Source organism: Condylura cristata, unplaced genomic scaffold (assembly GCF_000260355.1).
Source record: "Condylura cristata isolate star-nosed mole 26May11 unplaced genomic scaffold, ConCri1.0 scaffold00005, whole genome shotgun sequence".
Lineage (NCBI taxonomy): Eukaryota > Metazoa > Chordata > Mammalia > Eulipotyphla > Talpidae > Condylura > Condylura cristata.
Window position 1 is genome coordinate 9363638 of NW_004567106.1, and position 15261 is coordinate 9378898.

General features: G+C 36.0%; 2 protein-coding genes across 3 annotated transcripts in view; one reads left to right on the forward strand and one right to left on the reverse strand.

The window, feature by feature from the left end:
• HEPACAM2 (HEPACAM family member 2) overlaps positions 1-8621 on the reverse strand; it is a 50467-nt gene extending 41846 nt beyond the window's left edge. For both annotated transcript variants that reach the window (XM_004676684.2, XM_012720802.1), the window contains exon 1: positions 8543-8621. In XM_004676684.2, coding sequence (XP_004676741.2) covers positions 8543-8621 — 79 coding nt within the window. The remainder of the gene's footprint in view (positions 1-8542) is intronic.
• A 5262-nt stretch (positions 8622-13883) lies between these two features.
• Positions 13884-15261, forward strand: part of CCDC132 (coiled-coil domain containing 132) — an 88427-nt gene continuing 87049 nt past the window's right edge. Inside the window, exon 1 of the mRNA XM_004676686.2 lies at positions 13884-14017. Coding sequence (XP_004676743.1) covers positions 13985-14017 — 33 coding nt within the window. The 5' untranslated portion in view covers positions 13884-13984. The remainder of the gene's footprint in view (positions 14018-15261) is intronic.

Consider the following 15261-nt stretch of genomic DNA (forward strand, 5'->3'; position numbering starts at 1 on the left):
CTAATTTATGTTATGACCTCCCTTTTTTGTATAATCATAGTATCAAAATATTCTGAGTAACCTTCAGTTTACAACTGGATTGCCTTAGCCTCATAAGGCGCTGCCTGGCCCAGACATGCAAGCGCTGCACCAGGGTGAGAAATTCCTCTTGAAGTCAAATAATTTTACTATTGGCTGATTAATAAAAACTACTGGCTGTTATAGCAAAATCAATATTGTAATATGAGGCAGTACTAGAACATGTTCTTTTACTGCCCCAATGAGAACCCAAATCTCATCACTCTACTATCTCACATAAACCTTCTATTCAGTTTCTAAAGAACTACTTATGTTTTCTATTGTTTAGTCTTTAAATAAGGAACTCCACCCAAGTCTTCTATTTAGTTTTTAAGGAATTACTTAGGCTTTCTATTTAGTTTTTAAGGAACTTTACTGTATCTCTTTTTGTGATTGATTTACAAGAAAATTACTCCATCCTATCCCTCAACTTTACTTTACTCTCTAGGATATCTTAATGAGAATGAAGTTCATTAAGTAGTAATAAGGGTTCAAGGGACTCTATTTTTAGCCAATTATCACTGTGGTAAATATAGCAATGTTAACCTTAAATTTTATAAATTTATGTATCTGTTTTAACTTTAATAGATTAATTTTAAGATTAATACATATTATTATCTCAGCTGAAGGTCAATATGACCCCAAACTGTTAAAAAAAAGATTACTGTGACCTCTCAGCTCAATTCATATACTAATGTTATACTACTGCTTGCTTGAAATGTATAAAATAAACCCTTGCTGAAACCAGAGCAGGAAGACTTGCACCCAACTCCAATTCCCGTCTTCCTCGCGCCTGCTCCCTTTTCCCTCTTTAGAAATCTCTGCTCGCTGATGCCACTCCTACCTAAAGGCCCTGCCCTCCATGATCTGGGTCAGTCCCCAACAGTGCATAGCTGTAGCTCCTGACCAAGCCTGTTAAGGTTGTTAGGGTACATGCACCCATTGTTATGTCTGTGGCTTTCTCCTTAGTTTTTTTTTATATAAATTTATTTATGCATACAGAATTGGGGGTACAGGTCAGAGGTGGAGGGACGGTGAGAGGATTCACCAGAGACAGAGCAGGGAGCAGAACAGGCAGATTGAAACACACTGCTAAGGAGAGCAGCAGGGGAGACAGGAGAGGTCTGCTGCGCCATGTGGATCACCTCCATGGCTGGGGATCGAACTCTTGCTACACCTGCTGTGGATAGCTTCATAGTGCTGCACTTTAACCCTTTGTGCCACCAGAGAGGGCACTCTCTTTAGTTTTTGGCACCTGTCTTTCCCCATTTTTATTCTCAGTCATGATATATTCTTTTATTTCATGGGCCATTTCTATGTATTTGCAATGCGAAGAGAGTCTTCCTTAACTCAGGCTTCAACTTTCTCATAAGCAAAATGTTCATTCTCTTTGATTGTTTTTGTTTTTCATCTACACTAGGAAGAGAATCATTAAATTTTATCCAAGCATGTAGTAAAAAACCATTAACATAGGGAAGGGAAAGGTAGAAAAGTCTGTTACTTTTTGTGATTTCTTTGGAGAAACTAAAACATTTAGGCCTGCTTTTATGAGGAATCAATACAGTACAGTTGTCTTTTTTCTTCAAGCATGGAGGTGAGAGCAAAGATTCCCAAGGTTTTGATCTTTGACTTGTTATTGGATAACAAATGAGACTTTGGTGCTGGCAGGGAAGTTAGAACAATGAGCTCAAAAGGAGAAAGCACAAAGAGGAAGAACAGGAGGTTAGAGGAAGAAGAGACTCCTAAATACTGAACTGAAACTGACTGTATGGGTTGAAACTTAGGTGACTATATGGGAAAAGTAAATACAGACCTTAAACTTCTTTTTCCCAAGTAAAAATTAGGAGGATTTTAACTGCCAAGTTTTTAAGAAACTAAATAATGCAATGCATGTCAGAACATTAAGTAACAAAATTAAGAAATCAAAGTTATTCTACCTAAATTATCCTATTTATTGTAGACTGACAATTGTTTGAATTGGGGGATTTCTACTGGTCTTTCAATTCCTTCCGTCTTCAGATGTCATCTTTACTGTGACAGGCACTAGTCACCATTTTCATGCAGGAACCACAGTTCAGGTCTCATGGCTCACCAATTTAACTTGGTCTTGTACAGAAGGAGCAAGTGTACTTGGTGTGTTGGCTAATTTCAAGTTTCTTCATGATTATCCTGAGGGAGGGATGATAAAGGGTCTCATATTTACTGACCATTCCAATCTTCTTGGTGCTTTTGGCCATGTTGCAGCAAAATAGGTCAGAATCTACAGAGGATCTTACACTCTTTTGGGCTCTATATTTGTAGTTTTTCGTTTCTCTTTTCTCTTTTTTAAGATTTAGTTTATTTATGCAAATATGAGCTGGGGTGTAGGTCAGAAGTGCAGGGAGTGGGGGGTGAGAGGATTCACTAGAGACAGAGTGGGGAACAGAGTAGGTAGACCTCAGAACACTATATTCTGAAATACACTGCTGAGGGGAGCAGTGGGCAAGACAGGAGAGGTCTGCTGTGCCATGTGCACCAGCTCCCACATCGAACTTGTGTTGCAGTGCTACTGATAGCTTCATAGTGCTGAGACCTTACCCCGTGAGCCACCAGGGAGGCCCTCTGTAGTTATATCTTCTGAAAAAAACTTACATTTTTTTCCCTCTGATAGGCTACACTTGCACATTCATTTTAGTATTTATCCATAGCAAAAGGGATGAGAATTGGCTTCTTTTTTCTGCTAAGTGTAAGAACGTTAAATTTATAGTTGTTCCTAATTTGCATTAGAAAAAGATGGAATGGGTTGCTGGGAAATCTACATTAGGATATTAGGTGAATTGCAGAAAAGGAAATTATAAGAGAAAGAGAAAAGAAAATGAGAGCAAATCTAAAACTGTTGAAGTCTGAGACGTGTCAAACAGAGACTGACAGAAAGAAGTGAGGTCCTTTTAGTTACAGATGTAGGACAACGATTTATGAATAGGGGACCTGCACAGGAAAAGAGTCCTTTTAGTATATCTATTAGCTATACAAAACAAATGCATTTACATATCTTTCATTTAAATTGGCCATAGGGAGCTCCTGACAAATTCCTGGTAAGCAATAAATAAAAACCAGTGTTTTTAGAGCCATTATTATGAAGTAAGATACGTAAATGCAATTTTACTGTATTGTTGCTTTCGCCTTTTTTTAGTTGACTAAATATGAAAATATTTATTAACTCACGGTTCACTCTTGATCATGGATTCCTTTTTCCTACTTTCACCATTACCATACAGGCTTGATTATCACTTGCAAATTGCTTTCAAAAAAAGAAGTGCAGAAACCTAATCTTTAAACTTGCAGAGAGATTACAGTATTTGAAACTTTGATAAAGTTAAAAACCACTGAAATGTAAGGATTTAGCAAGGACACAAACTTGAGGTAAAATGGTGATAGGTCTGGTTAAGTGACCACAGATGGCATTTTAATTCACTGGACATTGGTTTTCTTCATGTATGAGAAGGGAGTAGCATTTGATAAAGTTTACCACCTTTGTCCACTCTTGAAGTTTATGTTCTTGACTTCATGAGGTGCTTTTCTCAGGGTAATGTTTACCTTAACATTTGAAGGTGAATGGCCCATATTTATTAAAGAGAGGATTTTTTACAAAGAGAATTTTAAAGCACTGAGTTTCAGGTTTTAGTCCACCTATATAATTGTCAATTCCTAGATAGCTTTTAATAAAGAAGCAATTCTGGATTTGTGACTAAAAAGGAGGCTACTGGGAATCCAGATCACTGTCTTAAGAATACACTGGACAAAGTTTATTGGTGACTGACAGGGAATTCATTAGTTGCCTCTGACAGTGAGCAGTCCAGTCATTGACTTATTGGTCCACTTAATACAATTCACAGCTCAAATGAGAAACCACTGCTAGCTAGAGAGGTGGGTCTAAATGGCCAAATGCAATTCTGGTCAATCTGTTTTTGTCATCTGGAGAAGTCATTGCAGCAGTCCTTGTTTACATTTTTTTTTTTTTTGAAAAGGGGATGAACCCTTTTCTTTTAAAATTTATTTATGTATGCATACAGAACTGGGATACAAGCCAGAAGTACAAGGGTGGTGAGAGGCTTCACCAGAGACAGAGTACACTGCTGAGGGGAGCAGTAGGCGGGTCAGGAGAGGTCTGCCATGCCATGTGGGTCATCTTTGGGGTAAGGGATTGAACTTGCATTCAGGCAGCTGCAGCTAGCTTGCAGTGCTGAGTCCTAACCATTGCACCACCAGGGAGGGCCAGGGGATGAACCCTTTTCTATTTATTTATGGTTTTGTAATTGTGGTTGAAAATAGCTAACTGAGATAGTAAAATTCTAAAATGATTACAACGAACTTTATTACTATACAGTGCTAGCATGACTAGAATAGAAATGATGGAGACTTTTCAATCTTGGAGAATGTTGAAATGTTGGAGAATATTAAATCTTAAGAATAAAAAAATCTATAGAGTCCATGAGTGAAGTTATGGGAAGCAAATATTAACTGATAAAATATTAAATACAATACAAAAATTACAGTCTAGGGAAAAAAGTAAACTACATCAGTAGGAAATAACATTTTATATGGCACTTCCAATAAGTGTTTAAAGAGGGTAAACTAGTTCTTTGGCCTATTTTAGAAACTGCATAACATAATACCTCAAATAATATATTGTCAATAATATCTCTGAATATGTTCAATGCTTATCACATCAAATGATATGGAGCTATATCATTTAAATTATTTTCAGATGTGTACTTTTAAAAACTATATGTATGACAGTGAGAGATAGTACAACTACTATAATAGCTGAAGATTGCCTACACCATTTTTATCAGACACTGTAGGCAGCAAGTTATATGTCAGGAATGAAATTTTCTTTACACAGTATCTCTTCTCAGCCACCTATAGTTTTTTTTTTCACATTGGAGGAAAGACAGTAACCTATTGTATGATATAATCCTTACTTGTAGTGAACTTTGGGGAATTAACAGATAATTGGATGTTGCTGCTTTATTTTGGGAACACATACTCTTCTATCATTGCTGTATATTCCACTACAATATGATGAATTCATGTTGTCAAAATATGTATGTGTCAACATAAAACTAGCTTCTTTTCAGTTTTTTAAGGGCTCTTTTCTAACTGTATGATAAAACCTAAAGGACTAAAATTATTAATCTTAGGAAGTCACCCTTTGCGTGAACAAATAAACTTCAAGAAAATAAATAGTGAGGCCCTCCCTGGTGGCGCAGCAGGTTAAAGCACAGCACTAAGAAGCTAAAGCCACTTCCGCAAGAATTCGATTCCCGCCTGCCCCGGAGGTGACCACATGGCCCGGCAGACCTCCCCTGACCCTCCCGCTGCTCCCCTCAGCAGTGTACTTCGTCGATCTGTCTGTTCTGCTCCCCACTCTGTCTCTGGTAAAGCCTCTCGCTGCCCTGAGCCTCTGGCCTGTACCCCAATTCTGTATGCACAAATAAATACATCTTAAAAAAAAAAAGAAATGGTGAAATTTCATTTTCTTTTGGATAGTTCATATATGTGAACTAAAATGAAAATTTAATTTTATGATTAGATTCATTAATACTTTTTGAGCACAAATAAGGAAAACGCTTTGTTTTTTTTGCATGTAAGTTATTATAGTATTTTGAAGGGACATTGATAATACCATTACTAATCTGACACACAAAATTATAGCAATAATCTCCTTTTTTGAGACTCTTAAGTCACATAGATTTAGCATAATAAATTAGTGCCCAGTGTTAAGGAAAGATAGAAGGCATACAGTAAAAATTATCGGTATTTCAGTCCTTTATCAGACATATGCCAAACTGCCTGTAAAAGTAATCTTATACCTCAGTATTTTTTTCTAAATCTATAGGTGGTTGTACTGAATACTGACCTCAGGTCAGTCAAATACATGTTAGTGTAAATATGTGAGACTTCCTGTGTTAGCATCTGGGCTCCTGTATAAGATCATTTAACCCATGAAGTAAGATAACCTCTGAATCTGTGCAATGAGGATAATAATATCTACCACACAGAGTTAGAAATGATATAATGCATTAAAGTGCTTAATGAAATGCCTTGCATATAGTATGTGTTCAGTAAAGTAAAAGCAATAAAGTTACTGATTTGTAATAAAAAAATGGAAAACTAAAACTTATTGACATTAAAGACAAATTATATATTCTCTTGCATTTTAGCACTCTGTTAATATATCCTAAGATAATTCAAGTTAAAAGGTAGCTCCATGCTTCCCTACGATCCAGCAATCCCACTCATAGGCACAAAAACACTGATTGAAAAAGATACCTGCACCCCCATGTTTACTGCTGCTTTATTTACAACTGGAAAAACATGGAAGCAGCCCAAATGCCCAAAAGTAGATGACTGGATTAAAAAGATGTGGTACATATATACAATGGAATATTACTCAGCAACCAAAAAAAAGCACATGTCTTTTGCAGCAACTTGGATGGAGCTGGAAAAGATCATGCTTAGTGAGATAAGCCAGAAAGAGAAAGAAAAATACCGGATGGTTTCACTCATAGCAGGAGTATAATGGACCAGACGAGAAAATAACAAAAATAATGAACAACCATATACCAGAGACATTTTGCGGGGGTGGAGTGGGGAATGGGATCAAAAAGGGGGGGGGGGGGGGGGGGGGGGAGGGAAGTGCACAGGATTATGGTGATGGCACACAGGTGACATGGTGATGGGAAACCCACAGGGATTACAATTGAGATGGAAAAAAAAATGTACAAAATGATGTAAAAATAAACTGTTATAAAAAAACTATCTGTATTTCAACAACAAAGACTCCCTAAACCAGTTTCATTGTATTGAATATAAACATTAGACTTCACAAAGTGACCTCTAGGTGTAGCTCAAAATAGCTGGCTTTACTTCCCCATTATCATGCATAACACAGCTTGTTGACTAAAAATAACCTCTTGCATCATTAGAGAAAATAGAAATTATGAAGTTATGCCTTACAAACTACATTTTCAACTTTGAACTTTTGGTATTTCTCTATAAAAGAAAGACAAATTCAATACTTCCCAAACCAAGAAGTTTTCCATACGACCCATGTTTATAACGTATTACTGATGGAGAAAAGTAAGCTTGCATAAGAAAGTCCTAAGTCTTACTTACTGCTTTAATTATATAAGAATATGCTCTTTTTCTAAAGTACATTTCAATTTTATTTTAGTAAGAGTTCCTCAAATGAATTGTGTTTAAATTCTTAAAGCCATTTACAAAAACATTTGTTATGAAGATAGCACTGTTGCTGTTATAAAATTAAAAATAAATGGAGCACTAACATAGATACTTTCAAAGCTGAGAAAAACCCATAGAGATAAAAGTCAAATATAGCAATTGCTTAATTTTTCTAAATATCAAAAAAAAATAAAAAATAAACAGGCTGAAATTTGGCAATGTAGACACTGGAATAGTTACCACTATAGAAACTCAAACACTTAAAAAATTTGTAAACTATATATTTCAAAGACGTGGAATGTGGTGATTAAGCTTATGTTTGAGTACAATCACACAGTATAAAAACTATCACAAAAAACCAAAACAAACCATAAAATCAAAGCTCTAAACCACTGAAGACCAAAACATAAATTTACTTAGCAAAGTTGTGCTTAAAATTTAAAGAATAAAGCCTTAAAAAAAATTCCTGTGTGTTGAATATAAACAAAATAAGAAAGCAACTTGACTTTTAAAAAAACATCCATACAGAAAAAAAAATTGATACACATGAAGAATGAAAAGAGGACATCTAGTAAAAAATAAAAGTCAAATTAAAAACAGTGGAAATGTTGGAGAAAGACCCTTTAAGCATAAAGGAGAACCAGGCAAAAATATTAAAAGAGAAAACATGGCCTTAACAGGTTAGACACTGGACAAAGAGAAAGACAAAAGCCATTTTGAAGGAATAAAACTTTTTGACACATTTCTTTTTATCTGTGTAGAAAATATTTTTTTTTGTTCAGTTTGAACCTTACCTTTTTTCATATTTCATAAGATAGGTAACTTAAAATAAGGCTAGTAGTTTGTGAAAATGTTTTTAATTAAAACATGAGAAATTAATTTTCATAAGTTATTTTGAGTTCCACTATAAGTAGTCACAAATTCATGTTCTATGGGGATATTTGTGAAAATCAATGTTTTAAGGTGTACTGAACCTATATGTAAACTCTGTAAAATGAAATCACTAGGATTTTAGCATGTCTTAACTTTCTTAATAATAGGGCTATTGATAATAATTGTTACTCTAAGAAACAATAACCATCTACTTATTGAATGTCATTTCTCCTAAATGTATCTGCTATTGGAACAAAGTGTATTATTGTTTAAAGGTTCTGAATTGTTATCTGCATGCACATGCAGCTTAAAGCTAATATTTATCTTATGTCCACAATTTGAGAAAAAACATCGAACAGTTAAAACAATTGATACAGTGACTTACCTAGGAGAAGGAGGTATATTTTGCACTGGAAGACCCCAGCTGTGTTGCTGAAGGACTCCATGAAGGCATCCTGTCCCATGCACGCAGTGCACTCTTCCTGGTGGTAACTTGGTTCATGGACCAGCAGCTGCTGGTTTGTTTGCCAGGGAAATTAGCAGTGAGGTAACAGACCCTATCCTGCCTCTTGCTTCTGTGATTTGAATACAGAATGAATGTGTATACAAAGGACACAGGGAGTGGGAACACCTGTTACATGCTTTCTAAGACACAGGCATAATACTTTCAGAAAAGCTTCTAAATGATTACTCGTAATTCTCTCTACATTTTATGACTTAGTAATTACATGAAGGACAACATCCTTTTGGTAACTTAATTAAAAGCCATATTCCTCCATAATGACAGCATATTGTGAAATTTACTTAAAAATGAAAACTAACTTCCTATCATGCAAAACTAGGTCACTACTTCAAATGTTAAGTTTTTATATGAAAATTGATGTATTTCATATGTCTACTAACTGGTTATAAGACATCATGAAGTCACTAAGTAACATGTAAAGGTTTACCAAAGATTCAAAATAGTCTTTAAAAATATTGTTCTAGGTAGTTTTTCCTATTACAAACGTTTGCCATGGAGGTATTGAACCTATGGGTCCATATTATTTTTAAAAGCAAACCACAGGTGTGTTGCCAAGTGAGACTGAATCATGGACCGTGCATAATTATAATGAAAAGCTTATGCCAACAGATAATATCTGAGGCCACAATTTCACTGGGAAAGCACAGAGGAAATGAACCAAATGGTGCAAAGATCCATCCTCTACTGTAGTGTCTAGGCTACAGATTTTCAGCCTAGCTTTATCACGGTCAGGGCAGCAGGCAGCCTGGCCTACTACACTTCTGCTTAATTTACTATCACTAAGTTGTAAGTTAACCTCAATTTACAGGAAGACTCTGGTCCAAGCTTTCCACTATATAAAATAAGAAACACACAACCAAATCTGCATTAAATCAAGCAAAGTTCCTTGCACAAATAATAGTGAACAGTTAAGGTTCACTGAATAAGTTCTATAATGAGAGGGAAAGGAAGACTATTCCTTAAGAGTAATAAGGTAAAAAATGGAATGATAGTTATTCTGGAATCCAAGTTTGTAAACACTTTTTGTGTTAATGCAGCCAACCCACCTAAATTTGCTTCTAAGGCAAACAAAGTAACTGCTGGAAAATCTAAAGCTTGTTCAGAGGTCACTTTATGAAGCTCTCCATGCTTCTGAAAAATGGCACTCCACCTCCCTTACCAAATAATTATTATACCACAATTTTCTGTTTTTTCTTATACATACATTTACATCACTTAATCTCAATTAATTTTAGTACATTTTATTTTCCTTCTACATTTATCAAGTAGACCAGTCCTATTCATCTATGGGCCTTAGCATCATGCTTAACTAATATTATTGTTAAGCTGTTCCCCCAGAAAAAGATCGAAATTTTCCATAACCCATGTACTCTGATTTTTAGCTGATGATTCAGAAAAGCATATAAATTTTTATATGCATTACACAGCATAAAATTTGAAAAACTATAGAGTTATACAACATCTTTAAAATTAATATTAATTTTGAATTGACTTTACTAACTAAGCTCCTTCTGATGTTTTTCTAACTCAGTTCTAAAGTTTTTTGGTGCATAAACAAAAGAGATAAAGACAAAAAAAATTCTTCTTTGTATTAAATTTATTTAATTGCAAGGACTGATTGGGCTTTTTGTTGTATTTAAATATACCCATGTTATGTAAATAAATTGAATACCTAAATAAATCACAGTTGTGTTTTTTTCATGTTATGACACATAAAAACAGATCTTGCATAGCTCAACTTGGGATCTGGCATCACCACAACAAAGTGCCCTCTAGTGGTAGATGGTTGGCATAAACTCTATTCTTGATTAAGGTTTACACAGGTCCTACAAATGACATTAAAAAATAACTTAAACTGTTATTTTTTAAAATTTTTGCAGGAGTGTTAAAATGATTTAATGTATTTTATTATTGTAAGAAATTTCCCACCATCAATATTTCACACCTCACCTGTAACTCACTGGGAATCTGCGCTACCAAACTATTCAAGGGCTTTATTTTTGTTGGTCATAGTTACATTTACATTGAAACAAAAATGTGATTAAGAAATATAATCTAAATATGATAAAATTCAAGAATTCAAGCAATGTAAGGAATTACTTGGGGTAGTGTGTGGGGAGGGGTGTAGGATGGTATAAGACCTCAAGTCACACTACAGTTGACTGTTCAGTTTGTTTTAACTGTTAACTCTCTCTCTTTTTAAATCAATCCAGTGGTCTGTTACTTCAAATCTCCACTTTCTTTATTTACTAGGAGCATATGAGTGTTTTGCAATGTAGGGAAATTTGAAGGAGAGGCGGTGAAATGCCAATTCAATGAAGGAACTAAATAGAACTGGGGAAAGAATGCACTGTCATTAAATAAATTCTAGAAAAGAATATATTTGCAGGGATAAGTTGTTTTCTAGAGAAGGCCATCACAATTGCTTCTGATAGTGATTATTACATAGTTAAGTCTAAAATGCTACCTCCTGGAAGCCTAGATCTACAGGATACAGGTGTTAAATGACTGTGCAATGGGCCTTTCTTGTGGCACAAAGGGTTAAGTCATAGTACTTTGAAGCAATCCATAGCTACTGCAGCACACGTTCAACCTCAGCCAGGGTGCTACCCACCTGGTGCAGAAGACCTCTCCTGTCTCCTCTGCTGCTCCCCTCAGCAGTGTATTTCAGTTGATCTGCCTGTTCTGCTCGCACTCTGTCTCTGGTGATTCTTCTCACTCCCGCACCTCTGGCCTGTACTCCATTTCTTGTATACATATATAACTAAATCTCAAAATAAATGACAACACAATGCTGCATTGTTCTCTCCAGGTCCTTGCTTTACCTTCAGCATAAATTCTGTTTTCTGCTTCTGTGTGCTCAGTAGCAGAAAATTGTTTATTTATTTATTATTTTTATTTTGAGGGGCACATCTCTTGATATTTATAGGATGCTTAGAAATGTATCTTCCTAATGAAACCTGAATCTCAGCTTTTATTTAAACGTCGAGGGGCTCCTCCCATTTAAACCATCAGAAATATTACTTATCCTACCATTTTGCTGTTGCTGCTGTTCTGATGTTGATCAATGTATAAACTCTCAGCTTTGATATTCCAATCTGCAAAAACACCAGGGCTGTCACTACATTACTAAGGGACAATCATCTTAAGATTTGTTGGCCAACCACACTTTTCACTAATTTGCTTTATTACTAATAACCCTAATGCAAGCATGAAAGAACTAAATAAATCTTATATCTGTATTTTTGAAAGATGAGAAAGAATATGCTTCAACCTTATACAGAGGAACACAATCTAGAAAAAAAACAATAAATATAATAATGGCACATTCAGTGTTAAGCTCAACGGTATGGTTTCAGAACTTCTGGGTTTGGATCAACCCTAATACGTGTTTTTTAACTATACTGTATATGCCCTGACAACCATAACAGTATTCATTAATCTAAAGTGCTTAAAGTACAGTGTTGTCTTGTGTTCAACAATCAACACACACACACTGAATTGGCTTTCATTTTATATACTAATATGGTTAGTCTCTGTTTCTTATGACACTTTAAGGATTTCTCACACATTGAGAACCATCTGAGAATTAAGATTATAGAAGATGAGGAATGAGTTAAATCAAGATTGTCCTAAAGTGACTAGAATTTCCTTATAAGGTTAAAATAAGAGTAGAAAAGCACATAAGCACAAAGTTTCAAAAGTAACTATTAATACAAATGTTAGATATACAAATAGGGAGGTTCTGTTGAAGCAGAGAATAGAGCAGGATTATGACTAAAATATGTCAAAGTTGTAACGTACTTTCTAATTTATAAATTGCATTAATCTTCATCACCTCATTTATTAGAAAACTCTAGGTCAACCTAGAGTCTATATCAACCTCATTTGTAAAAGTCTTTCAAAGATCAAGTAATTGGCTTTCATTTTATATATTAATATGGTTAAATAGAATTTAAGAATTGGAAATAACCTCTATATTAGTCTCCCCCAAATTTCAATCACTTGCAAACCACTTTTATTATTTTTGTTTGACCTGAGTATCACCGATACTACTGTTGACCTATTATTTTTCATTATTGTGGCACACTAACATTTTTTTCAGTTTTTATAAGAAATATTTTTAAAATCATGTTTTTTTTCCTAATAAACATTAATTTAAAATAAATGTATATTTCAAATAGTCACTGACACCATGCTTCAGGACTCACCCTTCAGCACCATACATGAAACCCTTGCTTAAAACATCTGGATAATCAGTCCTCCAATTTCTGCATACCCATTGCAGTACTACTAGACAAGTTACTTAATTTCTCCACAAGTCAGTTTCCTCATCCTTAAAATGAGAATAACAGTATAAACCCTTTCGGATGCTTGTATGGATAAATGAAATAATAAACTTAAAGCTATTAACAGAGTTCACACGTAGTAAGCATTCAGTAAATACTAGCCATTATTATTAGCTCTAACCCTCTTTTTGAACTGTTAAGTTCTTAAACTGAATCTCAAATGACTCCTCTAAACCTTTCTTCTGTTTAGCTAAATTGCAAAAAGTTTAAAAGAGGACTTTAAAGTGACCTGTGTACTTGATCGATTTCCCACCTTGTCTTAGATTGTGCAGGTAGTCAAGTAACAGTAAAATGTGGGGGTTAACTCCTTTGGATTTAAGGAGGATGCCAAGACCGAGGAAAAAGAAACCTTTCTAACCCTGACTAGCCATTGATTGGAAAACCTGAATTACACGCCTCCTCAGACCCAGCCCAGGCGCCACCACAGGTGTTCCGGGTTCTCAGGACATCCCTCGGAAGCCCTCTCTTGAGTTCCGCTAAGGTCCAGTCTTGCGGCCTTTTAATCCGCCACTCTAGACCAGGTGAAGGTGCCGCCAATACACTCCCGTGTGGTTTATATATTGTCTTCTCGGTATTAGTCCTGCCGTTCAACAGCTGCTTACTCTTGAGTAACATTTTGCCTTGTCAAAGTGGAAGTACCAAGAACAAGTGCTCTGTAAAGGTCGGTTATAGCAGCGGTACCTCAGAGGAACAAGATTTGCCGGCTTAACTGAAGCGCCCTCTGTGTTGCTCGCTGGGAAATGTAGTACCCGGCCTACCTTTTCCCCTCCACTACGGGTACCGACCGTAACCAGAAGACTACAATTCCCAGCATGCCCAGAGACGGGAAGGGTGACCCTGGTCGATAACTCCACGTGACCACTCACTATGGCTGCCTTGTGTTGGGTCCAGCTACCTGGTGTTCTGGTGTGATTTGTTAGTTCTTTGTGACAGGGAATACCCTCACGATTTCGACATGCAAAAAATCAAATCTCTTATGACCCGACAGGTAAGTCGCGGCGACTGAAGCCAAGTCCTTGTGCATATCCCCTGGAGAGGTGTCTAAATGTTCTGACCCTGGGCCGCGGCGGGTAGACTTTAAGTTATAGGTGGTGGCAGGAATTAGGGGTTGGGGGAGCGAGGACACAGCCTTGAAAACCCACCTTAGCCTATGGAATCGGCGTTCTGCTGGAGAGGGTAGCGGCGTTCCAGCAACATGCCTTTAGAAGAGGACAGTGAGTGAGTCAAAAGCTAGCATTGTCTCTTCTCCTTACCCATTGCCATCTTTCCAGTGACAGGCCCAGTTTCTTGCAGGGATCCCCACATCCAGGCTGTCTGTCATCTTTGACCAGGTGGCGTGGGGATGGCAGCGAGCTCTGTGCAATAGCGGTGACCTGAAAAGAGTGAAAACAAAACCCGGATAACTTAGTGACAGAATTGGTGACAGTGTGCCTTTTAGAAGTTAACAAATCTTGTAAATTAAGTTTCCGCTGTGAACATGCTAATATTTAGTATCTTTGTTAATTTCACCTCACAGTTGTGAGGTTCCATCAGTAAGCTAATGTATGAAAATTCTTTGTATGAAATGCTACTTGTAAAATCGTCGTGAAAAAATAATCATTTACCCACCACCCCTCACGGTAATTCGTTGATACATACTTTGGTTATTTTCTATGCTACTTCATGAATGTTAGAGATTTTCTAATACTGCCTCAGCTTCCTTAAAGCAAGAAGTGGGAGAAACCAATAATTACAATTATTTATTATGGAATTATTTATTATGATTTGATTTTACTTCAACTAGCATTTCACTAGAAATGCCCATTCTTTATTATATAAGAGAAGGATAATTTAGATTTAGGTCACCATAATTTTGAGGCTATTGGATAGTCATTTAATGAACAGTTCACTTTCTTTGATGATTAAAAAAAATACATACTCCAAATCACATTCTTCTTTTAGAATTCAGAAGTTGAAAGGTATCTTCTGAACAGTTTACAAATGTTAGATTCTGGGTAACAGTAAGTAAGCCCTATGATTAATATGCCTGTCACATATTGTTAATGTCATGGATATAGGATAAAAATTTCTGTGAATTACAAAAAGATTTAGGTAAGAAGGTAGTACTTAGTGATCTCTCAGTTTTGTTGAGTACTGGAGTTACTCAACTTACTGAGGTTTCTACTTGTTATTGGAAAATGAATGGGTCCCATTCCTTCTTGTGGTAACAGTGTGACCTGGAGGAAGTCTCCA